The sequence below is a fragment of the Rhizophagus irregularis genome, chromosome 28, assembly GCF_026210795.1.
Source record: "Rhizophagus irregularis chromosome 28, complete sequence".
Lineage (NCBI taxonomy): Eukaryota > Fungi > Glomeromycota > Glomeromycetes > Glomerales > Glomeraceae > Rhizophagus > Rhizophagus irregularis.
Window position 1 is genome coordinate 142,861 of NC_089456.1, and position 18,008 is coordinate 160,868.

An 18,008-nucleotide genomic window follows, 5' to 3' on the forward strand; every position below is an offset into this window, starting at 1 on the left:
GTCTGGTAAATTTGCATCATTGCTTTATTGATCAAATTACTTGAGAACATTCACATCGCTTATAAATTCCTTCTGCTACTTCTTACACCTTTTGCAATACAGATGTGAGTGATGATTGCATTCTTCACAAACCTTACAACCATGCTTCCATCCCCTAAATATATGCCATTTTTCAAAGTAGTTTTGCCTTAGCAAAGCGCCTTCCAGCTCCTTATAAGCTGTACTATCCTGATTGTTTGGTAAGAAATTCGGCATGATATATTGTATTAATATAGTCAAAAAATTCTTGTGTGACCAAAATTTCATTAATTCAGCCTTATGTTGCACAGTCCTATTATTTTGGTTCTGGATACTGCGCATTTCAGGTGATCGGTCTCACATGACTGGCATATGCTACGATCGCGAATTTGAATTTATTGCTTGAAGTGAAGCAAGTAAGACAATATTCTGTTCCATTTTTATACCATTCGCCATGTAATCCATAATTTCCATGTTTTCCATCGCAAATAGGACATGGTGAGCTCCACGGCTGAGGTGATGCAAAATTATAATTATCAATCCCTCTAAAACTATTTCGGAATTTCAAGTATGGGAAGTGCTCTAAGACGGATTTGATAATTAATTCTGGATCGGGTCTGGCTTCGAAGGTGATGGGCCCTTTTTCTGGCTTTGAATTTATAACTTCCGATTCATGTACTTCTGATAGTTGCCATGGCTCATTTCCAGTTTCTTTTTTATATCTTTTGTATAATTTGGAATGAATCTTATCTGTCAAAATACTTGGTAACCCAGTTAATTTGGCATGCCAATCCAGATAATTGGCGGTTAGTATTTTAACAGACTCAGTCATTTTCCTTTTTATATAACTGCAAACAATTTAAATCCCTTTTTTCTCATATAGACCTATTCATTCGAAAAAAAGATTAAAATTCCCAGACTATTGTAAAGCAATGAGACTACACAACTATCTCAATTTCACGCTGTTCACATTTAATAAAGTAAGATCCTGCTTTATACCTACCTTCTATTTCTTCATCATCATGACCTAATTTGCATAATGGGCAGATATAGTCCTCTGATGTCTCATCAGTAATCCTATAATAATCGAAATTTTCACTACTACATTCTCTATATAGATTAGGATATTGATCCAATATCTTGTTGCAAAAATAGGAATGATCATAAGCTGGCTTAGGTTGGGATGCAAATGATACACTTGCTTGAAACATGTCTGATGAAATCATTTCTGGTGAAGCATTTGGCTGAGAGAATGCTGGTACTTCAGCTGGTATGGTTTGAGATGCATTTACGATTTTTTCGCTAGTTATATGACCATGCTCAACAGTGGGATCAGAGCAGTTGTGTCACTAGTGATCACGTTTAAGTGCCATAGTATTTGGGATAGAGCGTTCTTGGTCAAACTTAAGATTTTCAGCTTCTTCAAGATCAAGATTCCGGGAAGTAGCAACCACATCAAAATCTGTTTCCTTGATAACTAATGCTTCAATCCTAACCTCATTGCGGACTTTTTACGGTTTCCTATAACACCTCGGCTCTCATCCATTTTTATTAGCTGAAGAGAAGCGCTGGTACTGGCTATAAGACTACAAAGCTTTTCAATAAAGTATCTCGCAGAAAGGCGTTTCTGATGCTCAACTTCAATGAATGTTATTACAGCAGGAGATTTGTCGATTTTATAAGAAACGACATTGCTATCCCATTCACGATGACCCTTTATTGCTATAGGTAAGTTATTAGGCCGAGCACTAGCAAGTTCTGCCCGAATATTTTCACGACCTGATGGGCGAAAAAGTTCATTAGAATTTTTTTGATAAAACACAGAAACAATATGACGAGGACAGTCACGAATTCGATAAAGCATTTGCGCAAGAGCCTCAACATGAACTGGAGTGGTGATGTTTGTAATAGCTATAACTATATCAAAATGGCCTGTAACCTCAAATGATATTTCCGCCTCCACTGTATTTGTGTAAGCTACACAGTCAAGCTCACCCCAAGCAACATCAATATTAGAGAAGTCTTTTTGTCTCTGCTTCCCATCCATATTCCCATAATATGCACGGGCTTTAACAGGAGAATTGTCAGATTTAAATAACTTAGATGCTTTTTCTACTAGCGCTCTAACCATCACTGCTCCAGTAGATACGAATGTTACACATTTGCCCTGCCTTAAAAGATCATATCCTATTCGCATAGCTTCAGCTCTGCTATTTGGATCATAAATAAATTCAACTGTCTCGCCTATACGAGGCTGATACTTATTATCAACTATGCGAATATTTTCACCATGATAAGTCTGGAGAAAGATTAGTGTTGATGTATTTGCAAAAGTATCCATGGCCAAAACATATCTCACAGATCTTAGTACATCACGTATTGCGTTCTCAGATTATCGTGCATTTGTATCGCTAGACATTTGACGCATAATGGTATTAGCTTCATCAAGAATAGCTACAAATGGACGGGCTGTAAACTTGATACAGAAAAGACTCTCAACCTGTACTATGATAATATCCCATTCATTTATAGATAAGTCTCCTTGTATATTTTGATAATTGCAAATTTGAAAATCAGATGCTTTTAGCTCATCAAGTTTCGTTTTTGATTCATTACTAAAAGACTTTCGGTAAGAAACCCAGATATAACATGGCAAAGAAGAGAGATCATATACCTTATTTTTCAATGCCATAATAATCTCTCTTAATGTAGTGGTTTTCCATGTTCCTGGAGGAGAACGAATAAGTGTTATCATTTTCTCAATACCCAAGAAATCGGGATATACTTCTGGAGCATCCTTTAATTTTTCTACATTAATCATTGTCTCTGATAATTCTACAAGGGGGCGTGGATTTGATATAGCATCACCTATTCTTTCAACTATTCCTCTCTTAGGTTTTGCAGAAATTTCGATCACTTTTCCAAATGCTAATCACTTATGATCTGGTTTATAATTTTTCTGCCGATAGCATTTGAGTACAAAAGCAAACACATTCAAGAAAGCCATATAACTGATCCTTCTCGTGTTTGATTTCACAAATAGGACATGCTTCATATAATTGGGCTTGAAAGTAGACAAATCCATTCCCAATTTTTCCGATCTCAAGCCATCCATATTTTGCGATAACTAAGCTGGCTCCGTTACTTAAGGTGGTTTCATCTTCGATAGGCTGAAATTTCTTCTCTTCTTTCTCAGGAGAAAAGGTCCATGGCCAGATTTCAGAATAATTAGATTTAGGTTGAACTAAATAATCTTCTAGTTTGCGATATCCTTATTTAACTGAAGAAATCGCAGGCCTTTTAACTCTATCTTCCTTTGCCGATCCAAGGAGCCGGAGACTAAAGCGAGATTTATAAAGTCCAATATCGATAAACTTTGAGTATGGTTTTCCAACCTTATCAGCGACTTTTTCTACAAAACCCTTAAGATCTCTATAGTCAATGAAACGGGCATAAGGATAGATAATATGCCAACTGCATTTATTATCATTTGACGAACTGACTAACACAAAAGCACCTAATATTGCAAAATGCTTTAAATCAGTATTTATAATATTGACGCAGGCAATTAAAATTCTGGATAATAAATCTTCGCGAGAAATTTTATATCTATCTAAGGAAGAGAGTTCAGGGTTCATAAGATCGGGCTTTTGCCTCGCATCAATGTTCAGAACCAGATGAAGAGGCAGACTCCCATCAATACATTCATGAGTATCGGGTAACCCATAAACTTCGGATGGGTGGTTGACAACTGTAAAACCCTTCTCTGCCACTCGAACTATATATTTTAAATAAATCTCTTCAGGATGATAGGCGCCTAGAAGAGAGATATCATTTTTATTATTGGATAGATATTGAAAGTATATATGATTATTATAACCAGGCTCAAAATCGAGGTCCGCTAAACCAGAGAAAAGCCTGGTTGCTTTATTTATTATTTTAGGGCTAGACCCTAGGAATTTCTTTTTTTGCGCAAGCATGACAGTATATGGGGACGCCCATAGCAAAAGGGGGGAATGGGATAATTCCGTAATTTTAAAAAAATCGCAATTTAAATCACGTGATAAATTTGGCAGATCATCACTTAATTGTGAAATAAATTGACTTTCGGACCTTTTTTTTTTATCTAAAGCTAAATTTTACAGGCAATTTACTAAGAGTATTGATTTTCTTTTAATAAGTTTATGTTGCTTGTTAATTCTATAAAAGTAAAATGCAAATAATAAGAAAATTTCAAAATTAAACTTTTTTACTAATATATTATTAATAAAAACCCATATTTTCTTAATAATTAGACTAATAGACATATAATTATAATAAAATCTCAAATTTGAATTTTTTGGCCTATCCCCCCTTTTTGCTACGGGCGTCCCCATATACAAGAAACTAGTATAAAATAACAGAGAAACTAGCAAAGTTCAAAATAAAAAATGTAATATGTATGACTCAAAAACGAAATAAAAAAGTATATGCCATTTTGACCTCTAATCAGATTACTAGCATAAACATGCAATAAATATACTAAATAATACACCAAAGCAATCGATGCAAAGATATCCTGAAGTAAAAACTATACAGGAACAGGGTCTAGAAGCCAAAAGCATGGCAAATTTAGGTGACCCAGATGTGCAAAATTATATATAGGAAAGAGAGAGATAAGTTTGGCGCATCCGGGTCACTATATGATAGGTAGGAAAGAGGGTGGGAAGGCAGAAAGGTTCAGGAGAATACACAAAAAAAGGGCATGAAAGTAATATAGCCTGAACCAATTCGACACTCCGCATGTGCCTCACTCAGCAATCAGAAAGGACATATAAGAGGCGGGATTGCAAGAATGGGCATAAATTTGGCATTTCGTGCCTCATCCTCGGCAATCAAAATGGTCAGCTTAACTGGGATGTTAATGGCACAACATCGGCACTTTGCGCCTGACCGGCAATCAAAAAGTGAGTGAATGGATTGCAGTACATCTTTAGCAAATAGATGGATTGCAAATTCGGCACTTCGTGCCTCATCTGGCAATCAAATAGGCTGGCCATAATAATGCCTATCACACCAGGCCCTTGAAAGTTACTCAAAAGTTACTTGAAAGTGACAGAAAAGTGCCTGGAACTGGCAAGGAACTGAAACACATGACCGGCGCAGTAAGACACAGTAAATTTCGTTAATTTCAGCCAGCACTATTTCATATTTTTTTTCAAATATTTGGGACGCAATATCTTGGCATACAGGTATCCGATCCATGCGATCTTGACATCATTGGAAAGCTCTCAGCGTCCTCTTTCAAACGACTATAAAACCGCATAAAACCAATCACAGGAAGCCAAGATATTCCACCTAAGGATTAGCCAGAAATTATGCCATAGTGCTGGCCAAAATCTGATTAGCAAATTAACTGCGCTACCCGATCATAACATGATTTTTAGCAATCAATGCTGGCCTAAGATCTTGGCTTACAAAAAGATCCACAGAAGAATGAAAACAAGCGATAGCTGTGGTAATAAAAAAAGGATAAAGCAATAAAATCAAGCAAATATCTACAAAGCAATAAAAAGGCTACAGAGTAATAAAATCAAGTGGATAGCAATAAAGTAATAAAAAGGCTACAGAATACTGAAAACAGTAACTAGGTAACAGTTTACTTGAATAACATGAGTAACGTATACTCATAACTAGATAACAATATAGGCTGAACTGGTTATCACTCTTATAAGAGAGATAACCAGTAAATATTATTACATTTTTTGAACTTTTGTAACCACTCATTAGAAAAAGCAAATTTATTTTTTTATATATTAAGTGCACTAACAAAAATTCTTGCTTTTTCTTTTATTAATAAATCTATTAAAATAATACCACCAGCTATTATATTTTCCATCCATAAAATCATAACATGGTCAAATAACAGAAACTTAACTAGCTTATACTTATATGTTTTATTAGATATTTTATTATCCAAAACAACTTTCTATTTGTCATGTTATGACAAAATCTTTGAAATGATAGAATAGTTAATTTTTAGGTGGAAGTATTTTTCATTAAAGTATTTAGCAATTTCTGTATGCTTTGCATTTTTATTAGCTTCTGCCTATTCACAAATTTGTCATTTTATAATATCACTAATAGCTGAATAGCTTCATTTACTCTCAAATTTTTCTGGTAGCATAATATAGATGATACATAAAAAATAGTAGTATTAGACAAATATCTGCAGATACTGCAAATATTTATATACTTTGTGTATTACAATCAATTAAATCTATAACCAATAGGAAAATCATATGATTGCAAAAAGGTTTTATTATTAATAAAAATGATATGTACGTTTATGAAAATGATATAATAGTGATTATAATTATTTTGAAATTATAAAGAGACTTTTTAATTAATTACAAGTTGGTTTCATAAAAATAAATACTTATAAAAATAGCATTTAATTATATGGAATGTAATTACATAAAGGTCCTGACTATATTATTATAATTTTATTAAATTTTACTTTCTTGTATGTAATAGTGCATTTTTATGAAAATTTCATATTTTACTTTTATTGTAATATCATTATAATAAGATTTTATAATATTATTAAAGAGCTTACAGATATTATATAATTATTAAAGGAAAAGAAAAATAACTAAAATTTTACGTTACATTTATATAATTTATAAATATTATAATTTAATTGGTTATTAAATCTGACAGGAGAAAAAAAGGAGTAAGCTTATATTAAACTGAATGTTACATAATATACTGTATATAACTCACCTTAAAATATTGCTAATTAAAAAAATTGTTACAATTTACTTTCAATATAATATTATTGTAATTAAAATCAAATTTTACCAATTTTTTGGCATAAAATATGATATTTTTTTTTGCAAAATATAATATTTGTTAACATTTATTAGAAAGATGTAATATTTTGCAAAAATTAGATCATTTACTAAAAAAAAATGTACTATTATTAAACATTATTTACTAAACATTAAATAAATTTTATAATAATCAAATAATTTTACAAAAAAAAAGTATAGTAAATTTAAATATAAAATATTCTATTTAATGGTAAAATAATTAATAAATATTCAGTTCATTTGTATTTAAATTTTGCTGAAACAAATTTACCTAATATATAATGAACTGGAATTATATTATTAATTAAGAAATTAAAAAACTCCTTTTTTTAAAATTTTTGAAATTGAAATATATTTAGCCAGAATATATGTCTATATTATTTTCATATTATTTTATTCTATAAAATATGCTAAAATATAAAAGCTTCTAATATATCTTTTGGATAATATTAACTCAAAATATTCTGCACTAATATGCAAAATAATTATTTTTTTTTATTATTATTGCAAATATTGTAAAATATAAAATTTGAAAAACTTATAAAAATATATGTGAAAAATTAAAATACTGCAAAGTGAAATATAATTATTATATTAATATAATTAGTTTAGCTAATCTACTAATAACTAGTATAGAATAAAAAGGTAAAGTAATAAATAAAAAATACATAAATATATAACCAGGGCACTATGGCATGTTTTATTAAATCAAGCAAATTATGCTTAAATAAAAGCTCTATTTGATAATAATAATATTTTTACAACAATTGGTTAAAATTAGTTATTTATTTTTAAAAATTATTAATGAGTTGAATTCAAAAAAGTTTTCCATTCTATCAAAATATAAACAGAAATTAAAATTTTTAGTAATTAATTGAATAATTTATTAATAATTGCTGCATTTGCAGGCCGGTTGGGTGGCCTTAACGAAATCTAATTAATAAATAGCACGTGTGCATTAAAAAAATGGTTGCATGATTATTTCAATTTCAATTTTTGCACAGCTTAAACCATTATTACTGAAAAGTACCAATACTTTTGCAAAAAACCTTTACTGAAAAAACCTTATAAATAAATAAATCAATAAATCTTTACTCCTAATATCTTGAAATGTGTGCCATTTTAGATACCATGAAATTATGGTCGGTCGACCATCTGATGACAAATAATTTTATAACAAATGTGATAACAGGCGTGATAAATAGTGTATAACTTACCCCAAATTACTAATATTAATATAAGATTAGGATTTATTACTTAACTGCAAAGAAAAGACAAAATTTCGATCTTTATTTCTTTCTTTTTGAGATTTTTCGGCGTTGAATTCCTGTTTCTGATTTAAACAGTTCACCATATACTTTTGCTTTTTCTAATTCATCTATTTCTTGCTTCATCTAATACTCGATAATTGGTTGCAGCCTTGCAGGAACTAAATTTAAATAATTTGGCCGTGAAATTTTGGTTAACAAATTATTTGTTAATATATAATTACACAACCTTGGGAAATCCCGAGAATTTAAAAAGATGAAGTCATTGTTTATATTATGATCGTCTGAATAAAATTCTAAATTTAGTGAAATAAGAAAGGTCACCCTAATTTATTATAACAATACAACTTACGCTTTGAATTGTTCTTGTCAGGGGGCACTATTATGAATGGTACAATTAAAAAATTTTAAGAAAGGATAGATTTCCAAATACAGATTTATATGTGAAACCCGAAACTTTTTTTTTTTTTTTTTAAAAAAAACAAATGAAACTAGATAATGATCTGGTTATTATCAAGATTAGTTTATGTTATTGTACAATTAATGAAAATAAATAAATACTATTTTGGAATAATTTTTTTTTTTTCGGTTGAACATTTTTTATTAATAAGGTTTTATGTTGAGCAAGGGATCAACGTAAACAAAAAAAAACTTTATTTTTTTGTGTCAAAGATTTTTTTAAACTTACGCCCCAAAACATTATATAAATTGGCCAGAATTAGAGTTCAAATGAGAACTGCAACTCATATAAATTTCTAAATTTCTAAATTATTTTGTATTCGCGATTTTTGTTTTTCCTAAAATATTAATAGTACACCCAATAAAAACTCAATTAAGGTTAGATTGTATCATTTTTTTTTATTTACTCCTTGATTTTTCCGGGAACCAAATAGTTATTTTATTTGTAAATGGTGTAGATTACAAGTCACGCGATAATGAACTTCATGAATATGAATTATTAGTAATCAATCTCACGTTGTCACTGCATTTTTGAAAGTATAAAATGTCAAAGTTTTTATTTTCTTCTTCGAATTAAAAGAATAACCCCAAAAATAAACAAAAAATGGAACCTTGTGTAACAAAAATAGCACTTGTCACTGGTGCAGTAAGTAAATTACCCGATCCTTTTTTTTTTTTCATTGCTATTTATAAAGTTCCTAAAGTTGCACAAAATGTTTTTAGAACAAAGGAATTGGTTATGCAATTGTACGCAATCTTGCTTTAAGATATGCTCAACGTTCCTCAGATAATCCTCCACTAACTATCTTCTTGACAGCTCGTGATCCAAATCGTGGTCAAGAATCTTTGAGGAAAATCAAACAAGAATTAAAATCTAAACAAATTTTAAAAGATGAAAATGGAAATGTGGACATTAAGTTTTTGAGAATGGATTTGATTGATGAACAAAGCATCAAGGACGTTAAACAAATTCTTGCAAATGAAAATGGTACAATATTAAAGAAAAATTGAGAAGCTTAAAAAAATATCGAGTTACTCACATGATCTCAATTTTTTCCTCATCAGGACTTGACATATTAATTAATAATGCTGCAATAGGTAAATAAATGATGTTTTCATTAATTCACTTTTGAGTAAATCATAAAGTTAAATTATTATTTTAATAGCATCCGGAATTGGAGAATTTGATATTAATGTTGTTCGTTCAACTTTGGCAACAAATTTTTATGGTACACTCAATTTATGCAATCAACTTTATCCTCTGATTCGTCCAAATGGAAGATTAATTAATATATCAAGTTCAGTTGGGATGTTAAAGACATTGAGTTCTCCGGAACTTCAAAAAGAATTTAGCCGAGAAGATCTTGATATTGACGAATTGATAGGATTGATGAAGAAATTCGAAAATGATGTCGAAAACAATCAGTGGATAAAAGAAGGATGGCCTTCCAAGGGTAAATAATTAGGAGGACGATTTAAAAAAATAAATAACGTGGAATTGGTTTAATTATTTTTCTTTTTTGCAGCTTACAGTGTATCTAAGGTTGGGCTTAATGCCATGACAAAAATTTTTGCACGTCGTGCAGACAGTGAAGGCAAAAATATTTTGGTTCATGCATGCTGTCCAGGTTGGGTAAGTAGTAATATAAATAATCATGTACTATAATTATTAATTTTTCCGAGGTACAAGTGCGTAAACTTGTTTTTTTATTTGTGTAGGTCGCAACTGATATGGGTGGTCCTAATGCACCAAGAAATATTGGTACGTTAATCCCTATTTAGTTTTTTTTTTAATTATGCACGGATGTTGATATATTAAATGTTTTGGATTCGTAATCACGTTTATTCGATGTTTATAAATAGATCAAGGTGCCGAGACTCCTATTTATCTTGCACTTGATGAAAATGTTGTTCCTGAAACTAAAAATGGTGAATTTTGGCGGAACAAGCAAGTTGTTCCTTGGTAAAAAGTGTATATTTAATATACAGTATATATATTATAATAATGTTATTAAAAAAAAAAAAGATTTTTTTTTCTTATAATATTTATAATATTTAGATAAAAAAAATTTTTTTTTTTTTTTAAAAAAAAAAAGAAGAAAAAAAAGATCGAAAATTTTTGTTTATATTGTTTTGATTGCAGAAATCTCATGTTTACCTTTGTTTTTTCCGTAATTCACATGAAATTAAATAAAGGAATTAAAATTTATTATTGTTCCGGAACAACCTTACATACATCATTAAAAAGTTGACATGATAATCAAGAAGACGTCAAATCTTTTTTTTTTAATGTTTGACAAAAAAAAAATTTTTTTTTTTTTTTTTTTTTTTTTTAAAATGAGTCACCATTTGATCTATTAATCTGATTTTTTAATACCTAATTCAGGCCAGAATTAACGACATCTGTATATTACGCCATTAATTACGCCGGTCTGCATCTGAAACTAATTATATATTTTATCGCATAACCATATAACCATTATATTCGGTTAACGGGTAAATATAACTTCAATCTGATGGTTTACTGCGGTAAGATTGTCTTTTACGAAATCTAATATTTATTTGGAAAAATCATAAATATGTAATACGCGTTTATTTCATTAATTATATAAACGTCATCAGAAAATTCCAAAAGAGTTTTAGTGTTTTACAAATATTTGTAGAAGGATTATCGTAGCATTTACGCATATAATAGTACATTATTCTATTGTGGATCCTAAACACCTCAAACACGCATTTAAGCGATAATTTATAGCTAGTGACGTTAGCATGAAGTTGTATCACATGACTAAAGAAAAAATAGATATGACTATAATATCAATAAACTTTATGCTATGTGCACGAGCATCCGATTCTCGTTTGTACAACTTCCTTTTTTTTTTTTTAAAAAAAAAATACAGCTTATCATATTTCTATTTAACAAAGAAGGTTTTTTTTTTTTCATATATAATTATAGCCCATTATTGTCGATCATTTTCACATTATGCAAAAAAAAATTTTTTTTTCCTCGTTTTACGCCATAATTTTCTTTTAAGCTATTAATAAGTTCTTCTTTGTTTTATAAGTCAGCCGGTGCAGATCAGGTTTATAGTTTATATCTATTTTTTTTTTATTTTTTTTTTTTTTTTTTTTTTTAATTGTTACACGCGTTCTTTCATGTGACATGGTAACATGGTAAAAGTAAACAATTGAGAGATATAAATAGGTTTATCATGTCACAAATCTTTTTTTTTTTTTTTACTTTTGTCAAAAAAAAAGGAGCTTTTTTTTCGTTCCTGTTACTTCTAAATTTTTTTCGTGTTTTTAAAACACACCTTTTTTGATTCAACCTAAATTTTTACGGGAAAGAAGAAACCTTTTTAACGAATACAAAGAGAAACTTTCCCTGATTTTTACATATTATTTAAATACTTTTTAAAGAAAATATCGAGCAGCGAATACCTTCTTACGAATATTTTCTTTTTTACAAATTCAGTTGACACAAACATAAAGAATTCTTTTTTTCTTTCCTTATTTTTACTACACTGTATAATTCCAGAGAAATTTACGCGTTCACACGTTGCTAACGACTGAAAACTTGTCCACATTGAAGTTGGGATTCATATAATTTTTTGTTCTACTACAGCACCAAAAGACGTTAAAAGCCCCCTGAAAAAAACCAAATAATTGGTTTAAAGACTCTTGTTCTCCGAGTCCTTTTTGCCTTTCTTCAAGTAAAAGTGCAAGAGGTTTTTAACGTTTTTTAGTGCAATAAAGGTATTGTAAAAATTTTAATTTCAAAATCCTATTATATGTAAAAAAGTTTTTAACCATTTTAACGTGACAAATGTTTACCACCATATTATTTAATCTTATAATAGTAGTCGTACAAGTTTTTGTACGTATTCAGGTTTTTTATTAAACCGAAATTCGAAAGCGCACAAAGGTTAAGAAAAAAAAAAGTAACCGTATAATAATTTAAAACTTATGAATTAATTAATACACTAATATAATGGAAAAGCAAAAGTAAGCAACAGTACCGATTTTCATTAGCATATATATTTTACTTTAATATTAACACAATTAATTCTCTCTACTTTAATAAAAGATATTTATATAAAAACTCAAAATGCGTCGGAGGAACTTCATCAACAATATCACTGATCAATGCATGGATATCAATAACGGGGCAACGAAATATACAAAAATATCGGTAAGTACGTTAATCACTTCCATTTTATGCGAAACACTAAATAATTCTAACAAACTTTTTTTTTTATGTCTCACAGTTCTATTGCATATTTAGGAGGGTTTACAATAGTTGCACTTGCAACGATATGGTTTTTGTCACAATCACCGACATATACAGTCGAATATGATCCAAAAAACAAGTCCAGAAAGTCTGATAAATCCAAATTTAACAATAAGGAGGATGACACGGGTAAGTTGGATAAGCGCAGTAATAACACAAATAAAAGTTCGGTTGGTTGGTGGTCTTCTATTCGTGAAAAAGTATCAAATAAATTAGGATTTGGTAAAAAATCAAAATCACAGAAACCACCAAAGATTGGAAAACCTGGAAAATTAAATAGCAAGAAACGAACCTCTAGAGAAAATGGCATTACATTATCATCATCAAAGACATCCGATGCCATAACAAATGACTCGACTGGTTCGAGTAATATGAAAAATAGTTCTCATGATACCAAACCTACACATATAAGCAAGAAAGTTCAAGGACCCAGATGTGGTGACAGTAGTAATGATAACTCGCGACAAAAGGATCAAAAAACTCAAGATAAACTAATTGGATCCTATGATGACAATGGTTCTTCAAGCCACAATAACTGCCAACAAAAGGATCAAGTAACTCAAAAAATTCGAGTTGGATCCTATGGCAACAGTAGTTCTATCAATAGCAATAATTCGCATCAAAAAGATGCGATGATTCAAGAAATTCGAGTTGGAACTTGTGGAGGTAGTTTTGTTCCTAACAATAATGGAGTCAAACAACAAGAGCTACGAAAGTTAAAATTAAAGGCTCCAGATGCTCGTTTTTCTAAACGGACCAATCGAGAAAACAAACATCGGCTAGGTGAATGTTCAATATCCAAACATTCCAAACATCCCGAGAAAGTTGTTAACTCAACATCGCATATCCGAAATGTTGAATGTTTCACAAAACCTATATACCAGGATGCATATAATAAGGAATTGCTTGCTGATTTAGAAACAAGAATCACAGAAACTGTTAAAAAAATAAATTTTATTGATCTCCAAGGTATGCACATATTTCATATTTCATACCAGTACTTTATGACATAATTATTGATAAAAATTTTTTATAGATAGAGAAAAATATCGAGAATTTTACATTCCTTATACACCACTAACCTTGCATGAAACTTTTGACAAAATTGGACAAGAGCGTGTTGAGCGTTACAAGACACTTTTAATAAAACTCGAGAGACAAAAACAAGAAGATTCAAATCTTGAATATTCTCTTAAAATGGTTCAAGAGTTTTTTCATGAAAAAAAATACTATGATTCTGAAGAAGATGACGATTTCCATGAAAAACCTGTTGATCGTTCTGATGATTTCCTTGATTATATACAAAATGAAACAAAAACAAAAGTCACAGGAAACGATAACTTTGATCACAACAAGTCAAAAGTCACAGGAAACGATAACTTTGATCACAACAAGTCAAAAGTCACAGGAAACGATAACTTTGATCACAACAAGTGTCTAAAATTTGCCGATGTGCTTGCACAAGATGAACAAGCATCTAAAAAGAGAATTGAAAGAAATTTCGAAATTCTAAGTATGATTGATTCATATCAACAGCAAGGCAAAAAGACTGAATCAAACATCAAAAAGTCGATTAAGATGTTTGATGAGCAGAGAGCCAAATGTAAGGGGGCAACACGACATTTAAAGCGTCCCTCGAGATTTCTTGATGAGTTCAACCGATTAGAAGATCGACTGATGGATATCGAGCGGCAAACAAAATATCTAGCCGAAGGTCTAGATGATATGGAAGCGTATATTACAGAAACACTTGAACTTTTTAATGATGAAAGTAAAATGGACAATGCAGCGGCCAAATATGGTCCTATATTGATTGATGATGATTAAAATAACTTATAACTTGCATGTAGATGGCAGCTGAGGGGATGTGTAATATATATTTATAAATAATTGTAATAATCATAATAATTGGGCAAATTGTAATTTTGGGTAGAAATCATGTAATATTTTTTTTCAAACAAAAAAAAAAAATTTGTAAATAAAATTGTATATAATAGGGTTATTTGCTAGAAGCAAATATTTGTGAAAAAAAATTTTTTTTTTACTTATTTATAAATGTGGAGATAATAACTACCGTTCTTTCATTGCCGATATAAAAAAATGCGTGCCAAAATAGAAAACGATTTATGACAAATTATTATAATTTTTATTAAAACTTGACTCGGTAAAGTTCATATAAAGAAATTTATAAATCAATTCTTAAAGAGAAAAACATAATGTATTTTATAATAAGGGAAGAACAGGGATATGTAAAACTTCAAATGAGTAAAACTTTATATTATTAAAATTGAGTTTACAAATCTTGGTGTGACAAATGATCTGGGGCAGCAAAATGTTGTTAAAATTAAGCTGATAAAAAAAAAGTACATAATATACAACACGGCATGCACATTACGTGGTTGTAAATAAAATTTATTTATTATCACCATTAACAATTGTAAAGACAGAAGATGCCTCGGATTCATCTTTTAATTCTAAATCTTCAATATTAATTGTAATGTATTTTTCGTCTTTATTATTTTCGGTGTTAATAGCTCGTAACACGTACTACAAACAAAAGAATTTTTTAATTAATATTAATAATATTTTAAAATTCTAGTATAATTTAATTTAGTAATAACATACTCCATTTTCTAATTGTTCAAGTTTGATCCAATATTTTTTCTCTTCATTATTAGATTTCCACATAACTTTCCTCTCTTCACAATATAATTCTCCATCCTGATCAACTCGAAAGATGGTTTGTTTTAGTTTTTCATTTAATGGATCATCTTTATTCCAATGAAATTTTAGCAAAGGATTCTCTGTATCATTAGTGACAGTTAGGAAATGTCCATCATGAGCTCGAATTGCTCCGCAAGTTGGTAATTCTTGCCGCTTCTCTATAATGATATTAGAAAAATGAGATCATTCAAAAAATTTATGAAAAAGATTGTGATTAAACTTACTTTCTGTCATGTTAACTTTTGGGTAAAATAAAACCTAGCGACATTTTATAACGATTATAAAAGTGATGTAATATACAAATTACATGACATCAACATGATGTACATATATGATGTTTTATAAAACTTTTCGCATTATCGTAGTCGATCTTGTCACACATCACACTTGCACGCTCTGCCTTAACTTTTCTTGGAATACTTTAACTCCACATTATGCTTAAATTTGTAAGTTAAAATCGACCACAACCAAAAAAGGGGGAAGGTTGCTAAAAAAAATTTTTAAAGATATTTAAAAATAAAAAAATTATAAAGAATTATGAAAAAACCAGTAAAAAATGTATTACAACATTGCATTATATATTTTGTTTCTAGATTTATATATAATTTTTACAAGATCCTAAATGAAAGATTTTTCTAACTTTACTAAATCACACCACTGATGCTCAACACCATAGTATGTGTATTTATGAAAACTATAGCCTAAACTAATAAAGTCACTCTAATTACAATTGAAGTTTGTTTAGTACTATTTTTTTTTATACTGCAAATATATATTGCAAAATAAAAATATTGAAAAACTAAGAAAAATATATGTGAAGTATAGTATATACTACAGCATTCATAGCATAAAAATTATATAATAAAAGTAATACATATAACTAAATATAACTGTATTGCTAAACACTAAAATACTAGTGATGTGATTTATAATTTTTGTTATTTAATCATATTAATTAATTCTAAATAATTTATAAAAATGACAGAATTAATAACTAGATTTGACAAATAAATTTTAAATTATTTTTAATTTAAATAATAACTTAATTTTTACTAAACTTTCTTAAAGTTAAATTTTTTATTTAATATATAAAAGCAGTAGTTTATTAAGAAATTATAATTTTATGTAAATATAAAATACCCTTATCTAAACCAGCAGATGTATCAGAAAGCATATTAGCTTTATAAATTAAATATTTATATAAATAATAGTTATTAGGTAAAAGATTGAAATATCATTAAACTGTAAAGTAATTCAAATGATATTTTAACTACCATTTTAAATTAGTTATATTTTATTAACTACCATAATACTCAATAACTGTATTATTATATAAATATTCAAAATCATGTTTTATATAAAAAAAATAATAAATAAATTCTATATTTATTTATTAATATAAAAATAATAGGTATTTTATGATATTTATAAAGATTAATATGTAATATTTAATTTATATAATAATAATTAATCTAAAAAATATCAGTATATTAAAATGACATAATTCTATTTGGCTGCATAATAAATAATAGATATATATTTTTTTGCTTTATATTTTACAAATTTATTTATAGCATTAAATATTATTTTTAATTTATTTGACAATACTTTTTTTAGTTTTTTTCATGATATATTTAATTATAATTAAAATTAAATAATTGGTATAATAAATTTCTTTTTTTAATAATTAAATGGATTTTTACAGATTTATTAAAATGCAAAGTAAAAGAAAAATTCCAAGTATTTATTATTAACTTATTTAAACTTTTAACTATTATAAATCTGTTTAAAAATTTTATCATTCATATATTTTAATTGAAACTGATCAAATTATAAATAAAATACTAAAAACACTTATATCACATGTTGATTAAATATATAATAATTTACTAAATAAAAAATTATTTTTTGCATTTAAACTTCAATTGTTTAAAAATTCAAAAAAAAAAAAATTTATTATTATATCTTTTACTACTAAAATTTTACCAACTATTTAAAAAATAATAACTATTTTAAATAAAACTTATTTACAGATAATTGAAATATTACAAAGTTTATATATTGTAATTATGACAATTTTTTTTTAAAAAAAAGTCAAAATCTTAAATATTCTGTAATTTAAATAATTCTTTAATTTTGAAAAAAAAAATAAATCTTTTTTTAATTTTAATCCAAAAATTGCTCTAATACAAATACCTAATGCATTTATTTATAGTTATAAACATTTAAAAATACATGGTTTCTGATTGTATATAAAAAAAGTTTTATTATTATTATTATTTTTTTACTGCAGTACATTTAATACTTTATTAATAAAATTTTATGTTAACAGTTTAATACAATATACTTGATTAAATATAAAATTAAGCTAATTCATTAAGTATTAAAATACTT

General features: G+C 28.3%; 6 protein-coding genes across 7 annotated transcripts; 2 read left to right on the forward strand and 4 right to left on the reverse strand.

Annotated features, from left to right (window-relative positions):
* Positions 1–361: 361 nt before the first annotated feature.
* OCT59_018686 (uncharacterized protein) lies at positions 362–850 on the reverse strand (the record flags this gene model as incomplete). Its single annotated transcript, XM_066135555.1, has 1 exon — positions 362–850. One exon carries the CDS (start codon positions 848–850, stop codon positions 362–364), a length of 489 nt encoding a protein of 162 aa, XP_066004832.1.
* A 106-nt stretch (positions 851–956) lies between these two features.
* On the reverse strand, positions 957–2,359 carry OCT59_018687 (uncharacterized protein; the record flags this gene model as incomplete). Its single annotated transcript, XM_066135556.1, has 2 exons — positions 957–1,320; positions 1,515–2,359. 2 exons carry the CDS (start codon positions 2,357–2,359, stop codon positions 957–959), a joined length of 1,209 nt encoding a protein of 402 aa, XP_066004833.1.
* A 51-nt stretch (positions 2,360–2,410) lies between these two features.
* On the reverse strand, positions 2,411–3,998 carry OCT59_018688 (uncharacterized protein; the record flags this gene model as incomplete). Of its 2 annotated transcripts, XM_066135557.1 has the most annotated exons (3): positions 2,411–2,946; positions 3,011–3,274; positions 3,359–3,998. In XM_066135557.1, the coding sequence occupies 3 exons, from the start codon at positions 3,996–3,998 to the stop codon at positions 2,411–2,413; spliced, it is 1,440 nt and encodes a 479-aa protein (XP_066004834.1). The 2 variants fall into 2 exon arrangements, with proteins under 2 accessions (XP_066004834.1, XP_066004835.1); XM_066135558.1 differs by lacking the exons at positions 3,011–3,274; positions 3,359–3,998 and having other exon boundaries at positions 2,411–2,839.
* A 4,778-nt stretch (positions 3,999–8,776) lies between these two features.
* Positions 8,777–10,825, forward strand: OCT59_018689 (uncharacterized protein). The gene is made up of 7 exons (XM_025314405.2): positions 8,777–9,245; positions 9,323–9,587; positions 9,665–9,697; positions 9,766–10,053; positions 10,126–10,232; positions 10,319–10,361; positions 10,463–10,825. Exons 1-7 carry the CDS (start codon positions 9,204–9,206, stop codon positions 10,564–10,566), a joined length of 882 nt encoding a protein of 293 aa, XP_025185235.1. The 5' UTR covers positions 8,777–9,203; the 3' UTR covers positions 10,567–10,825.
* Positions 10,826–12,590: 1,765 nt separating this feature from the next.
* On the forward strand, positions 12,591–14,919 carry OCT59_018690 (uncharacterized protein; the record flags this gene model as incomplete). The annotated part of the gene is made up of 4 exons (XM_066135559.1): positions 12,591–12,604; positions 12,687–12,791; positions 12,868–13,859; positions 13,927–14,919. 4 exons carry the CDS (start codon positions 12,591–12,593, stop codon positions 14,715–14,717), a joined length of 1,902 nt encoding a protein of 633 aa, XP_066004836.1. The 3' UTR covers positions 14,718–14,919.
* Positions 14,920–15,287: 368 nt separating this feature from the next.
* OCT59_018691 (uncharacterized protein) lies at positions 15,288–15,873 on the reverse strand. Its single transcript, XM_066135560.1, has 3 exons — positions 15,839–15,873; positions 15,516–15,772; positions 15,288–15,437 (listed from the first exon to the last, which is right to left on the reverse strand). Exons 1-3 carry the CDS (start codon positions 15,846–15,848, stop codon positions 15,303–15,305), a joined length of 402 nt encoding a protein of 133 aa, XP_066004837.1. The 5' UTR covers positions 15,849–15,873; the 3' UTR covers positions 15,288–15,302.
* Positions 15,874–18,008: the final 2,135 nt, after the last annotated feature.